Below are 23,674 nucleotides of genomic sequence, written 5' to 3'. Positions count from 1 at the left end.
TATGCATTAAGACACGTCTAGCCTTTTCTTACTTGTTTCACCTGACATTATTTTTTTAGTCGCTCCTGAAATCTTAATTCCTGCTGTAAGTGAATGTCAAAAATAATTTTGTATCAGTGAATCTGCAGTACTGTTCGGTTCCTGCAGTTCCTGTGCATGCTATTTTTTTTGTTGTATTTCAGATCTGCAGGTCTCATTTACCTCAGTTGAGGTTAGTATTCCTGATTGAAGAAGGACAAAAAGGTTTAGCACAAATTCTATCGATGGAAGAGTTAAAAAATAAACAAAGGACCATATCAGGTCAATATAAAAAAGAACATTGTGACAGATCACAAGACCTTTCAGAAAATATTCTATTCACTGATGTAAATCACATTATTATCTGACATAAAACCAAAAATAATTTTAGCAAAGGATCAACAAACTACACAAACATGGTGGTTGAAGTGTGTTGGTTGGTGAAGAATAGAATGAAGTCCACCTCTGAATAAATGAAAAATAAGGAGTTTTGACTGGCCTAGTCAAAGTCTGGTCTTAAATCTGATTGTGATTTTGGGGCCTGACCTTAATCAGGCCTGTCACACTTGAAAAGCCTTCAATGTGGCTGATTCAAGATGATTCTGCAAACAAGACCACAAACAGCACCAGAACCACAGTTTGAACATCCTTAATTTAAAAATTCTCATTTTGGTTCTTAATTAGCTGTAAACTAAAATCCTTGACAATCAAAAAAAAAAACAAAAAAACATCGCACTGTGTAATGATTCTACATTGTATTTATATGAGAAATACCTTCATCTTTCAAAGAGACTGTAATTTTTTAGGAGGCAACATTAATTATTTTATAGCGCTTAGAGTGTGGAGACAAAAAGGTGTATTTAGTTCAAAATGATGACAAAAACTTTCCCTAAAATGGAAAAAAAAAAACAGGTTAAAGGAAGTCTTTCAAATATAAATTTAGACTGAATCACAACAGAAAAAAAATAAAGATCTAATCGCAGGACATTCACTGAAAGCTCAGTAATAGCTTTGGACAGTTCAATTAGACAGATCAACATATCGGTAACGACTGCAAAACATTTAGGTCTGCGCGCTTCAGATCAGGACGAGCTGAAAACCGTCCCTAGGGCGTTTTACTTTAATAGACCCTCGTAATGAGAACAAATCCCAAACACGATAAACAAATATCAGATCAAGTGTTTGGACTGGTGCCTTGGTTCCTCACTGGAACGCCACAGCTCCCAAATCAACACAGCAAGCAAATAAAACAGCCAGACAATGCTTTAAATAAAACCATATTTTAATTAGTTATTTTGAGAAAAAGGATATATGTACAGCATCTTTATAATTAATATTATTTGACACCATTAAAATGCATCTGAATGGTGCTTTTGTGATGTGCTCTTAACCAGATCGCTCTGTAAGCTGTGCTGTTCTCCGTCATGCACACATAAATCTTTTCTTCAAGTTCTTTCTCCACAACACTTTATGACAAATCAAACGTGAGCATCGACGAAGCTTAAGCAACGTTCCGATATCAGTGCGCCTCCCCCCGTCTCTCTGTGTCCGTTCAGTCAAGTCATGGCAACAGCAGACAAAGTGGCAGACGTGCCAAATACAAACCAGACATATTCAGAAGCAACAATTAGTATTCAAGTATCTGTCAGTTTCACAAAGTTACACTTCTGGAAACACTCCTACAGGTTATACACCACAGTCCTAACATCGGTACTCCATGACAACAAATTTCCCACAGATTAATCTCACGGCTCGAAGCTGAGCACAACAGTTTCTCTAATTCAAGATAAAACCACCGGATTTGTTTCGAACAAAGCACAAATCATTCCCCAAAATGTCTGAAAAACCATTTCAGTCCATATTTACAAGTAGGAATAATTCTCCATGAAGTGTGAATACAGGTTTTTAAAGCAGTCCTATAAGATGGATCCGCACAAATAAACAGACCAAGACCAGGAACATTAAAGTGCTCCATGCAGGACAGACAAAATGTACAGTTATGTTGCTGCTTTCACAGCTTCTTCTACAAGACTTTTTTTTTCCCAATATAAGGGGATAAAAATTTTATGAATATTTGTTCAGCTTTTTGCACAGCTTAAACATTAAGGTGTAAAAAGCCAACAAATGTAATGATTTATGGTTCTGATACAAGACGGGTGAGAATAAAGTTCCTTCTTTAAAACACTGAAGACAGAAACAGCCTGTTGGGTTTCTGCTTGTTGAAACCAAGAATTGAAAACAGCAACAAAAAACAGGAGGTTATTTGATTTTAGTTTTAAAATAAAACATATAAAAGTGAAATGCAACCTTCTATTGTTTTGTAGTTGAAACCAGAGGAGCAGGCATTTAAATGTCATCCTTTACGTTAAAATAATTTAAATAATCAGCAAAGAAAAACAAGATTTTATGTCACAAATTAAAGAAGATTTGATGTATTCTTGTCCAAATAATAAAAATATATACATAAGATGTTTGAAGTGGACAGAAGGACCAGAGCCTCCAAGTATCACGACATGCAACCATTGTAGTGTTGGTTGGTTAAATAGGAATGCAAAGTAAACTGGTCAATTGCAAATATCTTAGGATTTAAATATAAATCATATAAAATTAAAGTTACATTTCTGCTCAACTTCTTTTCACTACGCAAGACAAAAAACGGCTTACATTTCAATTTAATATGCTCTTAATATTAAAATCAAATCATTCAATGTTAGTCATTCCTGATTTTTTTTTGTTCATTTTTTGAAAATCCAATTACCAAAACATGCAAAGGCGTCACTGTTTTTAAAATCACAGAATTCCCATTTTGATTGAAGTCTGTCCAAGAAGAATTAACCAAATAAAGTTGAAATCATGACTTGTGACTAACTTCAGCGTCACCCCGTCCTTGTGCTGTATTGAATCAGTATATTCACTAACATCCACAAACACAGACATAACAGTTAAAATCAGGAATATTCTGCACTCCAGTGAAACTAACCAAAACAGCCCAGTATAAATGATATTTTACGAGGCATGGGCAGGTATTCGGCTTTATTATTATTATGGACAGCACTGTCATCAAAACTATTATGTATCTTTAGGGTGCTCTGATTGACAAACCAATGAAAGGATATGCTGAACAATAGAGCTTTACTTTATACTGTAACTGACTTATGTCAATTTGTTCAAGATTTTAACAAGGTTACATGGTCACTTATAAATAATATTGTCACATTGTCAATGTTGTTGATAAACTATTCACCGTCTTTCTGTCCATAACATCATTTTAAAAGACATATGCTTTCAGAGCTGTCAGAAGGAGTGTATTAGGTTTTCTAGCATCCATTTCTAGCAGAAGTTTTAGATATCTCTTTAAAATATGAAAGCAATTAGAAAATGTTTTAAAAAGACATGAACAGACAAGTTTGCTGACTAGCAGACACGGATGATTTTCAGTTCAACCGGCTCAGATTATTCCTGTCGGAACTGAGAAAAAAAAAGATCTTTTTGCTGACCAGTGGTGTAACAACACTCTTTGGTAAGGAAGTTTAAGAACTGGTCTTTCACATCTTTCTGTAACCATTGATCTCCACAAATGATCAAAGCTACAAAGTTATTTAACAACCTAAAGCAAAAAGATGCAATTGTTAGGTAGATGGATATACATTGGAGTGTGAAACTGCAAAGATACAAACTGGAGAGTCCAATCAGTGTTTCTAGTTATTAATGGTTACTAATCCTAACAGTGCTAAATATTAATAAAGGTGGTCAAAGATCTCTCAAAATATCTCAGATAATTATGTTTTAGTGTTAAAATAACAGAGAACCAATTTTTACAGCACATTCTCTTTCTCTTTCATACACACACATACAAGCACATAGTGACATTACCTCCTCATTGTACATAGTTGTAAAAACAAGTAAATTTTTAAACTGTTGCAATTATTCAGAAAATTTGGAATATGCTAAAAGTTATTTACAGCATGTCGGATGTTTACAAAATCAGAAATGACCCATGAATAGATTGTGGGCTCTCTAATTTTAAATATTAAGTTTAAACATTTCAAAGTATGTTGTGAAACTGTGGTTTTATCTTAAAGTTACCAGAATTCAGAATATCCTACCAGCCCATGCCTACTTCTACTTATTAGTTAAAAATACTGCAAGACAGCTTTGATTTGAATAGTAATTAACAAAGGTTTTGCAGTAAAAAAACAACAAAAAAAACAAACATATTGCAGCCTATTGTATGTATTTGCAGAAGTGTGGATTTCAACACACACAATAAGCGAATATTCTATGGTCACATGGAGCACATATATCTGCCTTTCGGACAGAAAATACAACACAAACATGCATGTTTTACGAGTACTGTACTTTGGGGTTTTTACAGTTACACATCAGTATATTGATCCAGAAAAACCAGCTCCAATGAGGACTTATACAGTAAGAATATAAATAAACACAACATACTCCATATACCATAAATATATCTAAGTTTTATCAAAAATGTCTTAAACATAAAAAAGTTTTTTTTTCTTCTTCTTCTTCTAATGTATTTTAAACATAAAGGCATGGGATTTCTCTGTGGTCGAAGCACCAACTGGAATGTCATGTTTAGGGGAAAGAAACCATGAATTCATTTCGTATTTTGAAATAAAACTATTCATAATTGTTGCTCTCAACAGTTTTCGCTATTTACAAACTCCTTCAGGCACACCATCAAGTCCTCATGAATTTTTGAATAAAAGTATTTCAAGAATTTTGTTCATTTCCACATTGTGCACAGCTATCATTCTATTGCTCTGGCTACATCCACTTTGTCATCTCTCTCCCGTGTGCCTTCAACTGGTCAGCATCAAATATTTATTGCTTCTTTATTCTTTTACAACCTCAGCATTTGCGTCTTAGCCATCCCCCTAGCTTCTCCATACAGGTCATTTCCATTTCCAAGTTAAAAGGACCATTTAGGGATTTACTTTTGTGATGACTTCTCATGTATGTCCCTTCATGTATAATTCTTCTGTTATTTAGGATGACCTTTTTCTCTCCCACCAGCTTTGTAAATTCTGTCTGCAGCCTTCATCCTTTCTGCTGCAGTCTTTCCCGCTTTCTCATCCACTTCATGCCTTCGTCCCAAAGCCTCCTCCACCGCCGCTCTGCATGCTGAAGTACTCTGTGAAGGATGGAAGTCGAGGGGGCATTGGGGGAGAGCGGGAGGCGGGGCGTGGGGGTATCGGAGGTGGAGGTGGGGGCAATATCATGGTTAAGTCTGCAGCAGTGGTAATAATCTTTTGTTCGCTGTTCCTCGGCACATCAGGTCCTTTACGAGCAACTGTCTCTTCCACGGTCTTCACCGGATCCTGGGATTAAAAAACAAACAAGTTTTGAGGCATCATTTATATGATAATGACAACAATTCATACAAGAAGATACGCTAGGCGGAACAAAGAAACCCTGGACTTTCAACACTCTCAGCACTAGGATCTTCTGACAAATTGAAAACCATGCTAATTTACCTTTGAGAATGTTTGAATGGGATAAAATAAAGACTTGGTTATACAGTATATACAGCAGGAAACTTGCATATGGATAATCAGCCCGTCATTACCCTGAATCTATGAACTAAAAGTACCTCATGCAGGAAACTGAATCTCACGATAAGCTGGTATTTACTCTGAAACATTACAAACCCTAATTAAAAAATCTGGAAACATAATTAACTGGAATTTTATTCTTCATCTGGATCAACAGATTTCACTTTTTTACAAAGTCTTTACAAAGGCTAATTCTTAAGTCTTGCCACAAACAATTTTAGGTCAAATTAATTTGTATGTTTGGATTAGCTTCCGAATGAAATCCTGCTTTAAAGCTTCACAAAACGTTATCTCTAATCTGACATTTCAGTTCCTCTGCATTTATATTTGTTTGATGTACTCTATCAATCTTTACAGAATATTAGATATGGTACATAGAGATTACATTACACACAGGTGGAACCTATTTAGTACTTATGTGACTTCTAAGAATGATAGGTTTCACTGAAGTTTATTTATTTAAAAAGGAACATCACATACTGTAGAAACCAAATTACAATTATCTTTGTTTACAAAGTTGGACTTTACATCTTCTATCCATCAGTTAAATCTTTTAGATGTAGTTTGTAGATTTCAACATCAAATTAATTCCCAAATTTACAACACTGAAATTTAGATTTCTTCACTTTATTAGAACTTAAATTAGAAATATTTTCACATGGAGAATTTTGTTCTGTTCAGACTTTGTAACATTACTAATGTGGTAATTAAGCAATATAGTATGTCACGTATCAAACACATTATTAAGAAGAACATCAGAACCGGTGGTTGTAGCTTAAGAAAACGGGGTAAAGTCAGTACATCCTTATAACTACTCTTTCTCCCCACAAAATTTAGTATTGTTTTAAAAATCATTTTTTTAAAACAAGAAAATACAAACAGGGCTTAAAATAGCCTGTTTGTTGCTACATTAAAGAGGAATGCTGTAGCTGAGAATGACGGCTCTTTTCTCTCTCATCTTTATGTAGCGTAAAAAAGCAACACCTTCAGAGCTGACAGTAACCGAAGCAAGACAATTCATCAGAGAAAACACAACAACTTAATTAAGTCTTGCCAGAATTTCTGCTCACACTTATATTTAATTCCACTCAAGAGTTTTAGTGTCAGGCATATTGTTATGTAATGCGTCATCCCTGGAGGAGATAAGTATTTTGCTGAGAAATAATCCTTGAAAACGTGCTCCCTCGCAAACTGCGTTAGTGCCCCAATCGCTTTCTATTTTCAGGCACTTCTGTTCAATAAGACAGCAGTTAATTTCAAGCTACGTTTGACACACAAAAAGCATCAGAAAATGAGTACACTAGAGCCCTTATCTAATTAAATGTAGCAAGCGCTGCAAAATAATAGGGAATTTATAGTGGATATTATATAGACAGTACATGTGGAGTAATATGTATCTCTTTATGGTTTCTGGTTCTTCCTTTTGTTTTATTAGTTCTCAAATGAGATGTTCTGGACTGCATATCGACCACTCAAATGAATACAGGAACACACATCACATTTAGACTTACTGATTGGATGGAGAAGAGTTCAGTGAAGTTAGGTTGAGAATCTCCAAGGAAGGAGCTGTTCCCATAGGCATGGTGGGGAAAGCTTTCCCCTCCCTCGCCTCCTTTGGGGCTGGACTGCAAGATCCCAATCTGGGAGGTCCGAACATGATACGGGAAGTTCTTGTTGGCTGCTGATGGTCTCGTTATGACCTAAAAAAGAATACATTTATGAAGAAATATAAAAATTCTTCAACTTTTATTCAAGATAGCTTTGGGAATATGTCTATAACTTATAAGCTCTAGGTAAAGACAGAGACATGAGAGGTGTGTGGTGAGGACCGGAGATATTTGACAGAACGTTACAGCCCATTAGTGAAGAACACTGCGTTTAAGGTTACAAAGAGATGGATAATGATGTGTGGAGGAGACGTTCCCGAACTAGAGTAAGAACTCATGGATTGTCAATTATGTATGACAGGCTGTGGCAATAATGACTCCTGAATAACGCTAGCTCTAAAAAAGCTGTGGGGCTCCGCATGAGCACGTGCGTGTGGTACGAACAAGGAAAACGATATGAGCGTAGAGGTGAATGCCGAGCTGAATGCCGTTCACAATCTTCTCCCGAGCCCATCGAGGAATCCCAAAGTTGGCGATCAGAGCCATCACAGGCACGGCGAAAAACCTGAGGAAGAAAAAAATAAGAGATAAGAGATAAGAGAGAGGAGGGAGAACATTAAAGTAACTGATAAGAGTATGGTTTGATGGTGAGAAACAGAGAGCTCAGGGAGTAAAATATGTAAAGTGCTCAGAGTGATAATGATGGAAGGAGAGAAGTGGATAATGAGGCAGGGGATACTTGCTGCAGTGAGTGAGAGATAATATTAGTCTTTGTAATCTCAGCTTCATTTTAAGCCACTACTATTAGAAGCACTGGTTGAAAAACTGAGAAACAAAACCATCTTTAACATTTTTGTCTTTTTTTTTATAAGATCTGGCACATATGGATTCTTACTAATGTTTGTGCCTCTGTATTTTATGTTACAATCAAAAACATCAGTGAGTTTTATGGTATGTTATATGATGTATGACATATTGTTTCTCATTAGTGTGGCATAGCAAACAGAATTTCTTTTGGTAATTCTAACTAAAAAAGAATGGTGTATGTATCACTTTATTCAGACTATGTAAACATCTGGTTTCAACTGTATGGGTAATGTAAGGAGTTGGAAAGTTGAGGAAAACTTTTCCAATTCCATTTTTACTTTTTATAGAAAGTAAAAATGGTGAATTTTCCTAAAAACATTCCATCAAATATTTGTGGGAATGAAGTGGGAGTTTGAGATAATTTCATCCTTCCATTGGGAGAGAAAAATTTTATTAAAGTGCATCAACTTTTGTAGTTGTAATAGGACAAAATGTGAAACAAGTTCAAGAAACATTTTTTTTTTTTACAGGCATTGCATATTCTCACACATGGAGTCTGAACAGCTCATTAATATAGATGTCCTCCAGCTATCTCTCATCTGGGAATAATTATCTGCAACATAAGACGAGCACAAAGTTGGGACTTCCCCACCTCAAGCACCCGCTATCTGCTTTAATTTTTGTTTTGACTGAACTACATAAATAATTCAAATTTAAAGATCATAGAAAAAAAGTACATGCCTCATCAGCTCACATGGTGTAACAGTCAGTGACAACTGGAGATGGTGTCTTACCACAGAGTGTATGTGGTGAAGAAAGGGACGTAGAAGGGCTGTTTTTCAGGATAGTGTTTCAGCGAGACCAGCACGGCGTAGCAGAACCACACGTAAGCGACCAGCTGCAGGCCCATCAGGCCGTAGCCTGCAGGGCTGTCATAGGCATAAAGCACCTCACCTGGGTCAAAGAACTGGCACAGGAATATGAGACGTTAAAAACAAGCAGAACCTTTAATACAGAGAAATGTGCAGACTGTGTCCTATTTCGTAATGATGAATTGCTCATGGGTTAGCTGATCTGCCACGGTCACCGAGCCAAGAGCAGCTAGTTCCAGTCTGTGCGAAAGTTTGACATTGACACTTCTCCACATCTAGGGCATCGGCATGTGTGCTCACAGCTCTGTCTGGGTGTGTGTGATTGTATGTTTGCATGTGCAGACAATGGATTGTATTTCACAATCCAGTGACTGGATACAGGCTCTGACTTTACACAGATACTCTTGCTGCTACATAATGCATAGTGTTAAGAGTTTGGTATGGAGATGTTCGAGATGCACTCAGCCAACCAGAGCCTTCAAAGTGACTTCAAACTGCAGTCACAGTATCTGGTCCAAATTTCAAGTCTTCAGTTCCGTTCCTCCTCCAACCTAGTTTTGCTTATTTTAGACCGAGTTCCCCAGAGTTTGAAGCTCTTAAATAGCAGGGCCTGTGCAAAAGGGCAGGCGGCTGATAAATCATACCACTTCAGAACCACATATTGGAAGAGACGGTTGCATGCTTCAATATCAGAAATAGCACATATACTTCTGCAGCCTTTTTCTCCTCTGGGGTCATTATCACCCTGAATTCAAAGGCTGTAATCCACCGTTTCTAAATGGGGCAGGGTTACATCTGACTGTGCAGAAGCCTTCTCTCTGAGCAAAGATATATGTACTACTTTACGCTCCTCTGTGAATTATTAATTCATAAGATCATGTGCTGGTTAAATGTGTTATCCCCTTTAAAGAAGATAAAAAAAAAACAGGGGGGGTTACAAAGATTAAAGTTTCCCTGATTAGAAAAATCCAACTTTCAAAGAAATATATAAAGATCACTAATCTGGTATTTACCACTGAAAGCAAATATTATAAAATATAAAGTGCATAAAAAGTTAACTTTTAATAAAAAATTTTATATTCTTTACTTAGGAAGCATGCTTATTCTTCTAAGAATTTTAAATCCTGATCCAAACTAATTTTTTATATGTTTTGCGGTCAAGTTGATGCATTTGTATAATTAGTAAAATGTCAATGTAATGAGTTTCTGACAGAAAAAGCCATTACAGCCCACGCTCATCTGCAGGGCACATTCTTTCATGAATATTTATGAGATTATTGCAAAAAAGCTAAATAGAGCTTTAACATATGTGGACATGTTTTGCAGAACCTTCTGTGGAGAGGAAACTCACACTAAATGCACCAGTTTCTGCCTGTGTTTGTTAGAAAGGACAAACACACAGGCAGAATTCAATAGAATAGAACAGAATAGAATAGAATAGAAATTTACAATCTGTTCCAACTGAGGGTTCATCAACAAGTATTTTCACATACTTACGTAAACCTCTCAATAAATACTAAACTGAGAAACCATGTCCAGGAGTCAGTTTCAGTGATACTTTGTGGAGAAGAGGAACAAATATAAATCCCACACATCCATATATTTAGGATTTATTTGACTGATTCACATATATTGGGAAAGCCAGTGGTGGGACTGTGCTTTTTGAACTCTTCTGTTGAATAGTTAGCATCTGTTGACTGAATCTAACTGTCTATATACTATGTCTGACTGTTACAAACCATAAAGTACTGACCATTGAACAACTGGTAAAAAATTAACTTCACGAATTAATTTTTGAAAGGTTCCTCTCACTAAACAGTATAGAGTTTCTCCGTTGTGTGAACTTGGAATTACGCATTATTAATTCACAAAAAAAAAAAAACTATGTGAAGTGTGAAAAAGCCAGAGTTCAACTCCTTGCAACAGAGTGAGATTGAAGAGACGCAGATCTAAATGTCAACAAGCTCAATGCCACCACCATAAGATGTTTAGCAGGTCCACAAACACCATGATTATCATCCTAATTAAGTCTGTGAACAAACTAAGAGCCAATTAACAAATCAGTCCTGCTGGGTTTTTTTTTGTTTTGTTTTTTTATTTGTTGATGACTATTTAATTGGTTCAAAATCTCTGCATCCTTACTCCTTATCTGGCTAACAGATTTATTGTTCACTGTCCATTATCTGTTTAACAGTGTAATAAGCAGAAGTAACTAATTAGTAGCTGTCAGACTGCAGTTGATGCCACATAATTTCTCATCTTGCCATGTTTGTTGCTGTATCTAAAAATGAGTTTTATGGGGACCTAAATACTTAGAAATGAGGCACACTTCGTGAAACATTAAAACCAACTACATGTACCATGTCTGTGTAAATTTTGCTGATGTGCTCCTTCAACACATTTTGAGCACATTGGGATAAATAGACAACAAAAAAAAATCTGTGTGCTACAACCTACCTACCCACCTCTCTCTGTCTCTCCCTCTCTGTCTATCTATCTATCTATCTATCTATCTATCTATCTATCTATCTATCTATCTATCTATCTATCTATATATCTATCTATCTATCTATCTATCTATCTATCTATCTATCTATCTATCTATCTATCTATCTATCTATCTATCTATCTATCTATCTATCTATCTATCTATCTATCTATCTATCTATCTATCTATCTATCTATCTATCTATCTATCTATCTATCTATATCTATCTATCTATCTATCTATCTATCTCCCTACAATTTTCTACTTGAATGTTTTTGAATGTGCAAACAGTTCTTTATGACCATCTATAACAGCAAGAATTTCTTATTGTGTAATTTGTTTTTATTACTATTTTTACTGTCTTGCTATTCTGTATTTGCAGTACCAATAAACAAAGCAGGCACACAGCAGCTTTAAACCCTTTTTATATTATTTTACCATATAAACACCTTTTTTCCTTTGAGGTTTCTTCTTAATGAACATAAAGAAACTTAAGTGTTTCATTTCTGATACCATGTCCAGGAGTTTTCTGCATCAATAGAAGAATAAATCTGAAAAATTGTGGTTCATCTGAAACATTAGTTTTGAGTTGTTTTTTTTTTTCCTGCAGTAATATTCTTCTAAGCCTTTTTCTTGGCCCAGTTTAATCCTGTTTCTTTAAGCAATTCATCGACTGAAATCAGTTATTCTGAACATCTTTAGATAAGATACAGTTGCTTTAAGCATTGTGTGAGGAATGACATTATATTTAACGTAACTTTAATTAACATATGTATTCTACTCTATAAAATAGCCTGACATGACCTTTGCTTTCATTTGGAGTTAAATTAATGAAGTGAATTTAATTAAATTTTGTCTGTGAAACCTCGGAACTGTAGCAAGCAGGCGTTCTGGGGGCTATTCTCTGGTGCCTCCCTTGCAGCTTTGAAATTTTTATGTTTTTGGAGATTAGCATTTCTGATTCACTCTGGCGGCTTCCTTGTTTTTGCCACATTGGAACAGAAACCAGAAACAATCGCCCCAGTTATGCAGGAACATGTTCAATTATTAATGTGCTTAATTTTTATTTCAATGCATAAAACTAAAAGTTGTTATGAGTCTTTGTGGCTGTGTTTTTGAAGATAGTATTCTATTCCTGCAGTTAAAGATGCTAAAAGTTCAGACCAGCAGCGATGAACAGAGCAACTAAAGTTTAACCACTGATTTATCTGAGTAAGAATAAACTAATGGCCTTGCTGTTAACTATAGAACTGCATGTGTGTGTAGACAGTGCAATGTGTACTGTACCTCTGCTTCATAGATGAACAGGATAACATAGGTGATTGTGTAGACTGTCATGTAGATGCTCAGCTTAACAGAGCCACTGTGGCTAATCCTCGCCCTGCCACACAGGAACAAACCAGGAAGGTCAGAGGTCAGACAAACATTTGAAAGAAGATGAAACTCAAACACACTCAGACGCACTAAGAGAAGCACAGATGAAAGGGACAGATGCAGGTGCACACACGCATCATGCATCTGATTGGTGATGCTGTAGCAGCTAGCTTAATGCATGAATAGAAACTGAACATGGTCGATCTCTGTTTATGAGTTGAAGGTAGCACATTAATAGAGCAAAATGTGGAATTCATATTTATATTTTTGAAATAAGCAGCAAATGCTAGTTTCACAGTCTAATAACATCTAAATTCCTCAGCGAGATCTATAACACATGAAATTAATAAATCTGAAAAATAAAAGAGTTTATGTTTGAAGCAATTAGTTAACCACATCCAAGATGTAACTAAACGAAAGTCAAGACCTGGTGCCCAAAAATGTCTAGAAAACTCAGTAAGCTTGTGGTTTGCTCTGTCTGAATTTTCTCAGAGAAAGATAGCAAAGAAAGAAAAATCCACAAAATTTGAACAGTGGTCAAAACAAACAGCCATTTTACCCAACATAACATTGCATCACAAACTAATGAGAACAGGAGCCGTCGCTCTATGCCTTTCCATCCTGAAAATTGGAATTTGAAAAAATGAATTTAGAAAACTGGCAGCACCAGTGACAGCTGAGCCAGAAAGGCACTTTTCCAGTCAGGTGTAAGATGGATAAATGCTGATGTTCCAGTGAGAAAAGGCACTCATAAATAATCTATTGTGCAGTCGAGCTGTAAGTCACAAGAAAATGTCCACTAATCCTCGCCAGACGAGGAGGGGAAAAAAACAAATCACCACTGGAAATATCCATCCATCCATTTCCTGTTCACCCTTATCCCTAATGGGGTCGGGAGTCGCTGGTGCCTATTTCCAGCTGCATTCCGGGCGAGAGGCGGGGTTCACCCTGGACAGGTCGCGAGTCTGCCGCAGGGCAACACAAAAACAGACAAGACAAACAACCTGCACACACACACTCAGACCTAGGGAAAATTTAGAGAAACCAATTCACTTAGTCATGTTTTTGGACTGTGGGAGGAAGCCAGAGTACCCAGAGAGAACCCACGCATGCACAGGGAGAACATTCAACAATGCTACCAACTGTGCCACTGTGTGCCAATGGAAATAATTTGACTCAAATTACTTGAAAACAATTCAACTGCCCAACATTTCAGCGCTAATATTTTCTATCCTGAGGACAAAACTGTTATGCAGTCACACTATGAGTTTAGCTTCACAACACATAACTTGACTGACACATGGCATTATCATGTTGTGATACAGGGTTAGTGGCTGTGACAATGAGTGAGAGCTGGAAGAGACACAAAATGGAAAAGACATGCAGAAGAAAAGACTAAATGCATGCATACACTAGTGGTGTAACATCTGCTTGCACAGTGATATCTTACATTATTAAAATACAACAATGTTTCTTATTAAAATGACCGTGGGGTCTTGAAGCTATATCTGCTTTCAACCTGTATTCATCTTGCAAAGTAACTATAAGCTACTATCATCTATCCAGGACATATGTTAGTGACTAGTCGTAGCCTGGAATGACAAACAGCTATGGGGAAAAGGCCGCCATATTTCTAAAATAACAAAAACAACTTACATTTCTCTGTTTTAATATGAAATAGGCTTGAGCAAAAACATTGGCCATTTAATGTATGTTCTGTTTGTAACTTGGTATTTTTCTTTCAAAACAGCATTAGCAGGAGTCAAAAGTTGAGCTGCTGAAGTTTTCACACCATGAATGTCTGTGGTTTTTGTTCATCAGAAATACTTCACAACGGCCAAATTAGCTTTTTTTTTCAGCCAGCTGACGAACATTGTGCAGCAACAGCTGGAGAAGGAAGAGTGCAGTTCAACTCCCTCCTCCATTTAATGGGAGGAAACTTGGATCATTCAAGGATTTTCTAATTTTATCAATGGAACATGAATTGTAGGAAAGGTACGATGGAAAATTTCAGTCCAATCATTTTTGAAGTAGCTATTAAGTCCTTATGTTGTGTTGACAAGGTCTGCAGAGTAAGAGGTCTTACTGTCCCTGCCAACAGCACTTCAGTATACAAGCTCCACAGAGCCTCTGACACTTTTTGTTCATATAGCCAAATTTTGGACACTCAGATTCTTCTAATTATAAAAAAATATTAAGAAGCTGAGATTTTCAGTTTTCTCAGAACTATCACCAAAGGTCTAGTTTTCCATTGGAGTCAATATCATCTACAGACTGATTTCATGAGCTGGATGCAATGTTACACCCCTAATGTGTTCAGACCTAAAAGTGTAGAAAAAGGACAATGTTCCCTTTCTCCCACCTGGTGACGGTGAAACCTTTACCCAACAGTATGAGCATCAGAAGGAACACCAAGAAACTGACGGAGAACAGTAATTTCCCTTGAGACAGACACAGAGGTGGAGAGAGAGAAGACAGAGGAGGTAATTAGGTTGTAGTTTTCGAATCTGTGACATCAGAGGGGAACAATAAAATCAGGTCATGATACACATATTGCAGACACACACACACACGGTCACATTAAGTCGTATATTATCCTGCCTATACCCATCCAACCATCTACAAGGTCCCTTCAAACATACATGCATCCATCATGGTCCACTCAACCGCTCTGCTCTGACAGTGACTGATCTTCCAGCCGGACTCTGTGTCAGTCATTCAGCCAGTGACCGATCCAGAGGGAGAAACTCACCGAGTATCTTCAGGCTGCCGTTGCCAACTCCATCCCTGGCATAGAGGCCCCAGTAGACACAATGGAACATTAGGCTGAGCACTGCCATGTGGAAAAAGATGGAGGGTGGAAAGAAAAATGAGGAATATAAGACACAGGAGGGGTAGGTTAGCAGGCGGTGAAGAAAGGGAGAGGAAGGCAAAGGAGACGTGGGATTAAAGCAGAGAGAAGGGAATAAAAAAGGAGAGTTGGGAGGAGCAGGAGAGAAGAGAACGGTTTTGGGGACAAGAAAATGAGAGAAATAAGACAGTGATAGGGAGTTGAAAGAAAGTGGAGAGGATAGCATGAAGAAAGCATCGGGGTTCATCAGTAACAAGCTTCAATGAACAATGTAGTCCTCCACATCTGCTTGCAGTGTGAAGTGTAATCAGTGTGAAGATATCTGCTCTTCAAGTGCGGATTAAGATACGAGATACTACAACAGTGAATGAGGCTCATTGTTATCCCCGGAGCGTGCACATGTGTGCATCTTGATGATGGAGGTGTGTGCCTGTTTAGGACAGGAGATCTTACCCTCCACACCTGCTGCCGTCATAAACATTTTGTAGGTTGTGTGAAGAAGCTGTCTCCCCTTCAGATTGTCTGGAGGGAGAAAAAGAAAAACAGAAATAAGGTGGTAGAGGTGTGAGTATATGTATGCGCGTCAGGGCGACAAAACAAAAAAGGATTGAGATATGCTAACAGATGGCCAAGGAGAGTGAGGGAGGTGCGGAGAGAGGGAGAAAACAGGAGATGAACAAGGGAACAGGCCTGATAAATAGGGAGAGCAATGATTAATATGCATCCATCTTGTGATGCCCATCTCCAGATGAGCCCTGATACATCTCATCTCGGTTTCCGCTACCTAATCTGAGAGGAAATATTCTTAATGCATATTTAAGCAGCCTATTTTACTACCAAAACAATGCGGTGGCTAGCAGGGGAAATGTATCAGGCGAAGGAGGATTGCAAACAACAGCACATAGCTGCTCTATGCTCCTCGACTCAATCTGTCAAGTGCCTTAAGGAAGAATGTCATCTAAAAATAAAACCTCCTACTGACATTATCACCATATGCCCTTTGGACCTATTTCTTAAGCTATTTTATTACATTTGCAAAACCCTGCACATTTATTGACACCCATGTAGGGGCTAGAGTCCATAATCTCACAGTGACAATTTCATAAAAGCCACCATTCAAACATCTATCAGTATCCCTTCTGATAATATTTTGTACATTTTTTTGGCAAAAGAATACAACTTGGTGATCTAAATTTTCCAAGGATGGCGCATACAGGGATTGTGATCTTGGACCATTTTTCTTTGTAAATTTCTCTAGATCAGGACTTTACCAACTTTAAGGCTTCTGACCTGCAAAGTAACAATTGTAGAGGAGAGTGACCCCAAATATTGATAGACACACAGAATTATAGCACAGATTTGTTCTATATAATTTTAGCAGATAATGATGCTGCAAAAAATTCAATAGTCACTATATGTCATTTAGCCAATTGTGAGTAGAAATCTCTAATTCTCTTCATACACATATAGAATAAATATCCTTTGTTAATATCTAATGTACAACATATCTAATATCTACACATGGTTAAAGGACTAAGCTTCTTTAGCCAGGTGTTGTATGCCCAGTGGATATTTACTAAATTCGTCTTGATGCAGTGAACATATGCAAAAGATCTTTAGGCAGAAGCCTTACAATCAAGTTTAATAAATGAAATAGGCATTGAGATTCATTTATGTTCAATAGAGTAACTCCGACTATTTGTCAGTTATGTTTGTTTTACATTAATTATTTGTTTTTGCACTCTTTTTGTGGATCTTTGCTGTATGCCTACGCTAGCGCCATATATTGTGTATTCTCTCTTAACATCAAATGTCTTAGGTAGAAGCAGACGGAAAAGACGGCTACAGTCTGGCATATTTACAAAGACCCACTACTTTGTGGTTTGACTTATATTTTTTTTAGATTTCAGAGTAATTTATTAAAAGGTAAAGAAATATATAGAGCAATAAATTCAGTAAATAAAAGAAAAAAGACATGCACTCCATCGTGATAAATGCTGAATCCTTCGAGAAGAAACTGCCTAGCTTGACCTTTTCTTTTCAGAAGGAACACAGGAATCTACTTCTTTCCCATCAAGAAAACATGCAGGGTTTTTTTTTTTTTTAAATAGAGCCAAGGCAAAGTCCATTTAATGATTACAGAGAGCTTCAGGAGTCAAAGTAAGTTGCCCTAAAGGGGAGAGAGTGATTATACTAAGTAGAAAAGGTAGTACTTACATGCAAAGTAGCAAGAGAGGAGGAACACTAACGTGAAGATGACCAGGAATGTGATGTCTGTCTCCAAAATTCCTGAGAACAAAAGTTGGACGAGTTAGCAGATGTATGAAGAAGTTTATGATTGGAGTAAAATAATTTAAAAGCTAACAAATAAGCAGGAGAGAAGTACGTAAAAGAGTTAAGGAAATATTCACAAAATGTAAACATAAAAACATAGAGCGAACAGAAAAAAACAAGAAAAAGAAGAAATCGAGTAAATGAATAAAGATACTGGGTAAGTTTGTGAGAAAATAGAGTGTGAGTGGACAAAGGCAATGGGGATGTAGGAATAATTCATTTAGAAGATACATGGGCATCCTATTCTCTTCATCCGTCCCTCTCAGTTCATCCATCATCATTAACTCATTCAACCATCCCTTCATTACTGCAATTTGTTCAGAACAGTGTGCTTTATTGGCCGTGCTAAGTGGTGTTAGCTTGTGCCATTGGCGATCCATTCCATAATCCCTTTCATTCTGTCTAATCATTCTCACCGAACTCATCTGCAGAAAAATGCTGCGTCCAGAAAGACTGGCCATTGGTCAGCTTCATCTCGTACTCCAGCTGCAAGCCATCGCCCTGAGACAGAGAAGCGAGAAAGAGAAGAGGTTTTATTAGAAATATATATTCTCTTGCAGCGTTACAGGCCAAATGATCATTGTACAAAATATGATTAATGCTTTGTGCTTTAGCAGTCAGTTCTGCAGGTTATGCAGGCAGCACCAGGTAATGACTTTTAGATTTATATTTTAGCAGTCTGAGAGCACTTAGCTCTCTCACTATAATACCGAATATCAACATTTATTACAAATATTGTAGGAAAAAAAACTGCTTCGCTGTTAAACACTAAAGACCTCAATGTGCTGAATCAGACAAGCTAAAAAAACCTTTAAAAAATGAACTTACTCAAAAAAGTGTTCAACTAATAAAATCAAAAGCACAGGCATCACTATGATTTGTATATGGTTACTCACTTGTCAATTAAAATCTAATGACTGGTACATTAAATAGCATGGTTTCCTTTTACTCAAGTCCAGTCCTTAGCCCTCTCGAAAGCAGACTCTCTCATTGCCGGTGCAGTGAAGTTATTCCAGGCAAACAGGGAAGGAACAGCTCCACTTTTAAGGCGGCTGGTGGTGAATCCGCTAACAAAATCCTCCGGTGTGAAGTGGCGGCTACATACGGAAGTGCTCCCCGTCTTTATGCAAAAGTCCGGACCTTCATCTCTTCGTGTCGCCTGGATCCACTGCCTCCGTTGGTCCGGGTCCGTCGGGAACGCATGATATGACAGATAAGGCTGTTTTCTTGCCCCACATGAACAACCAGAGACTGAACAAAAACAACTGCGCCGAGACTGAGCCATTTTCCTAGCCTTTTAATGCTAACGCTATAGCCACCGGAAGTTGTCCAACCCCACATCCGCTTTCAAACACGGAAGCGTGAAAAAGGTCTATTGGAAAAGGGTGAATAGATCCCTACAGGCCTGCAGAAAGTCTCCACCCATCTGAAGATCTGAAGTATCGTGGTGTGTCATTCATGAGTGATGGTGAGAAGGAGGAGACAGATTGAAGACTTGAAGTAGAACTGCTGCTCCGCTAGATCAAATTCTGAGACCTCATCAGACATCATCCTTAAAGCCCTGCACAAACTACGCAAATATCAAACTCACACAGGATCTGAACTAGTCACACCATGCAAGCTGAATAAGACAGCAACTCCTTTTGCACTGTTCAGCTGATCATGCCAGACTGCATGACTGAGTTGCTGAAGAAATACAAGAAAGAAGATGCTACAGACAATGGTCTAGTCCATGGCAAGAAGTTACAGGTGTTGATAAGCTTTTTATTGCAGTTGGATAAGGGGGGAAAAAAGGAAAGGATGAAGAAGCAGCACTTGTGGATGAGAATCAGTGACATCAGTCAAAGCAGCCGTCACAGCACAGTATTTCCAGGACATTTGTGACGCTGCTTGATATTTACGGGTCATCCTTGTTTCAGAAAGTGCTTTAGATGTGGTCACTGCATCTGTCACACCAAGCAACAATAGACGATTGTATATATTTTTTTCTGCAACGAAAGATTTTGTCTTAAAAATAATATTGTCACAGTATAAACCCATCCTTGGAGGTTTTGAAAGTCTGTCCCATTGTAAGAAGGAATGACCCAGATGTAGCCCACACAGTGAAACATTGAAAGTTAGTTCCCGAGTATTTCAAGTGTTGCTGAAGTCTTCACCTCACTACTCTGAAGAGACAACAGGTAGACCACAACTCACGTTAGAATTTTTATTTGCCTTCTGACAAGTGCATCCTTTGGGGTTGCACCAGTGTGGGCTGGATAGTGTCTCCAGGAAGAAAGTTCACTGGGTTTCCAGTGAAACCTGTTACATTCACAATCCAATTTAAGATGAATGCAGTGTAATGAATGGGTGGATATTCCTTTGATTTCAACAAGAGCTGCACAATATTGATAAACTTTATGCTTGCAGAAATGCATACCGCAGTCTCGCTGTTCACTCTTCGTTCAAGTTTATATTTATGGAAATTTTGTTCTCAGCCACATCCATTTCAGCCACATTTTCTGCAAAAAGTACTTTTGGAGCAAAAGTACTCTTTTCACACTTATAAATATTTGGCCACTTGTTGCCAATAAGTGCCCAAATATTTATTGAACTATTTAACAGAATTAAGTGTTAAGTACAGATTGTTTTCCCCAAGAAAACAATCTGTTTGTCATTATTGTGCAAGATTTCCAGTTATTGGTGTTACAGATGGAACGCCATCATCGTTACTGTATATAGTCTAGTCTTCCTGTTTTGATGGCTGTTTCCCAAAAAGTGTTTCATAACTACAACTTTGTTTTCAAAAACAATGAAAAGATTGATTGTGACTTACTTAGATTTTATACTTTTAAAGTTTTAGGTTGTCTGACTTTGAAATATAATAGATGTTCTTTAATACCACCATACCCTGAAACAGTTTTTAGGGTATGTGTTTTTTTTCAAAGGTTATCATCAAAACCTTATACTGGAGTATGTTTACACAGTATTCAAATAAATATCTCTGCAGATCAAAAACTGCAGCTCTCTAAAGAAAAAAAACACTTTGAAAGCATAGATTCCCTCCCAGTGGAAAGGCAGTAAATCCAATCATAAAAAATACAATAAACACAACCCTGATGACCACCAGGACACTGCAAGACATCTTATTCCTTTGCATCAGTAATCTGATTTGGAAATAAGATATCGAGTTTTTTTTTTTATAAATGTTGAATGATTAAATATTGTAAACTCTTTTTGCTCATACCTCAAACCTTTAAAAAGAATCCTCACACCAAAGCTTTTGCATCCACAAAAAACTCCTGTTGGTCAATAAGCTGCTTATTTGTAATAGAAAAATAAACTTTTGTTGCTGGAATTTTCCAATGTCATCCATATCAGATTAGTGTGTAAGGGGAAAAAAATAAAGATGTATATATTTCTTCCAAATTTAGTGACTGTTTTCTGTTGCAGAACATGGTTATAGTTTATTTTGAGACTGGTACTAAAAAAAAATAAAAAATAAATAAATAAAACATTGTTGGTCACCATACTTTAAGAGAACAGAAGTCGTCCAATATTTCCTCGTACATGAAGGCAAGAAAAAAACCCTGCAGATCTCCCTTAAGGAGGATAAGGTTGTTGATTTATCTGCTGAGTTATGTAGTCAGGAAATCTCATAGTATGTCTAGAAACACCATGAGATCTCCAAGGAGGAGAAAGAAGTTAGTACACAAAGAACAAAATGGATTGTAGGATGTTGTCAGAGTGAACATGACCCAGATGAGAAGAAACGGATGAGACCGGCTTCCTTTTAGCAACCGTTTCTTGTTTTTATTGTAAAAATTATTATTTTTAAAGTTCACTGTTAGACTTATGTGCCAGTGTCATATTTCTACACTGAAATATAATGATATAAAAGCAAAAAAAAATATTTCTAAACATGCACAAAATAGAAAAAAATAGAGGAGAATATAAGACATTAGTCAAAGTAAAATGCTGCTGGAATAGAGTTATTTTTGACAGTAACAAAAAGAAATAACACCAGACTGAATTAAAACTGGAAGGTGATAGAGATAAAAGAGCGATGGGGAGCAAAGAACAAGAGAAAGGGCACAGAGATGGGATGACAATCAGAGCAAAGAGAGCTCATTTCACACACGCAAGTTCAAAGCTGATGGAGTTCGCGCTTGTTGCAATGGAGTGAAGGAACAGAGGGAGGGAGGAGAAGAAAAAAAAAGACTTTGATTTCATTTGGCAGACTGAGACTCCATTTCACTCCCTCTATCAAAAAGGGCAAGAAGCATGGAGCGCACGCTGCCACAAAATCAATACAGACATAAAGAGCAAGGAGACAGAGATAAAGAAAGTGATAGATGTGGAGAAAGTTTAAAATAAAAGTGGAGAGAGAGGGTGAGTAAATGCAACCAGAAGTTGGAAGTATGCTGGATGGAATGATGTGGAAAGAGGTGACATTTCTCCAAGGGAGCCCACTCTGTGGGGTGGACAGAGCCACAGGATGTTTTTGAAGCCGATGGTTGGCTTCAGGAATAAAAAGACACCTAATTGACTGTACTGATATCAGCTGCAGAAGACTTGTCACATATAAATCTGCAGGGCTTCACCTCCTGGGTTGCATGATAAGTGCACTTAAAAAGGAGTTTTGAGAATCTTTTGATATTGTTGCTTTGGAACATTACAGCCCTGAGCAGCGAAGTTTGCACATCAGCGAACACTTGACAGCTAAACAGAGCTTGGCTTTGTTAAAGTGTTATTCCCATATGAAACAAGGGCGACATCACATTTTAAAATAGACTAACTTCAAGCAGCTATACGTCATTGTATTTGCATCTATGACAAGAATTTACAGAAGGATTGCCAATTAAAAAGTTAAAGGAATTCCAGCTATTTGTTTCAAATATACCTTAGCCAATATTTGCCAACATATTATTCCAACATATTATTCAAATATCAAAATTCTTTCTATCTACTCAAGACTTCAAATGTGTTTATGTGCAACTTTTGATATCATGATGACATAAAGACAGAAAATGAATGAATATATATATATATATATATATATATATATATATATATATATATATATATATATATATATATATATATATATATATATATATATATATATATATATATATATATATATATATATATATATATATATATATATATAGGCTATATAGGTGCAACTGAAACAAGTTCAGCAATATTTCATTCTCTCTACCAGGCATTCGTATAAACAAAAGGTTTTCCACAGGATTTGAGCACCTGGCTGCAGGAAACTGCTCCTTTCCCTGCCAGGAAAGGATTAGGTGAGGGCAGAAACTGGTGCAGGTGATAATGCCTGCCTCACTGTTGTCGGTACTCTCACTCCTCCTGAAGCTGTCTGGGGTTAGAGCTTTGTGAAGGCCCCTGAAGGGCTTCAACAACAAGTTCAGATAAACAGAGGAAAATCCTCTGAGAAAAAGAGAACTGTGTAAGACAACCATGGCAAAGTTACATGCTGTAGAAATTGAACTTTATATTTAACAGAAAATTTGGGACTAGGCATGGGGTGGTTTATGACAGTAAAGTACCCTGAGGTCATAAAAGTTGATGTGTAAAAACCGCTACATTTTTCCACAATGTTCTTCTTACATTTTAACTTTTTTTAATAAGACATCAGAGAATAGAAATGTATTATTGTTAATGCATTACATAGCAAGCAACCATTCCATCAAGACTCTCTTTCACTCTAAATTAGTACTACATTTTGGTGACTTATT

General features: G+C 37.0%; 1 protein-coding gene across 1 annotated transcript in view; it reads right to left on the bottom strand.

The window, feature by feature from the left end:
• Positions 1 to 3,857: 3,857 nt before the first annotated feature.
• tmem145 (transmembrane protein 145) overlaps positions 3,858 to 23,674 on the bottom strand; it is a 53,548-nt gene continuing 33,731 nt past the window's right edge. The window contains exons 6-15 of the mRNA XM_055048109.1: positions 18,347 to 18,431; positions 17,814 to 17,885; positions 16,050 to 16,118; positions 15,498 to 15,578; positions 15,108 to 15,186; positions 12,659 to 12,752; positions 8,806 to 8,978; positions 7,649 to 7,769; positions 7,109 to 7,297; positions 3,858 to 5,363 (exon numbers count right to left, since the gene is read on the bottom strand). Of these exons, the coding sequence (XP_054904084.1) occupies positions 5,124 to 5,363; positions 7,109 to 7,297; positions 7,649 to 7,769; positions 8,806 to 8,978; positions 12,659 to 12,752; positions 15,108 to 15,186; positions 15,498 to 15,578; positions 16,050 to 16,118; positions 17,814 to 17,885; positions 18,347 to 18,431 (1,203 nt within the window). The 3' untranslated portion in view covers positions 3,858 to 5,123. The remainder of the gene's footprint in view (positions 5,364 to 7,108; positions 7,298 to 7,648; positions 7,770 to 8,805; positions 8,979 to 12,658; positions 12,753 to 15,107; positions 15,187 to 15,497; positions 15,579 to 16,049; positions 16,119 to 17,813; positions 17,886 to 18,346; positions 18,432 to 23,674) is intronic.

This window comes from Poeciliopsis prolifica, unplaced genomic scaffold (genome assembly GCF_027474105.1).
Source record: "Poeciliopsis prolifica strain line A6 unplaced genomic scaffold, Auburn_PproV2 SCAFFOLD026, whole genome shotgun sequence".
Lineage (NCBI taxonomy): Eukaryota > Metazoa > Chordata > Actinopteri > Cyprinodontiformes > Poeciliidae > Poeciliopsis > Poeciliopsis prolifica.
This window is presented reverse-complemented; position numbering and strand designations above follow the sequence as displayed.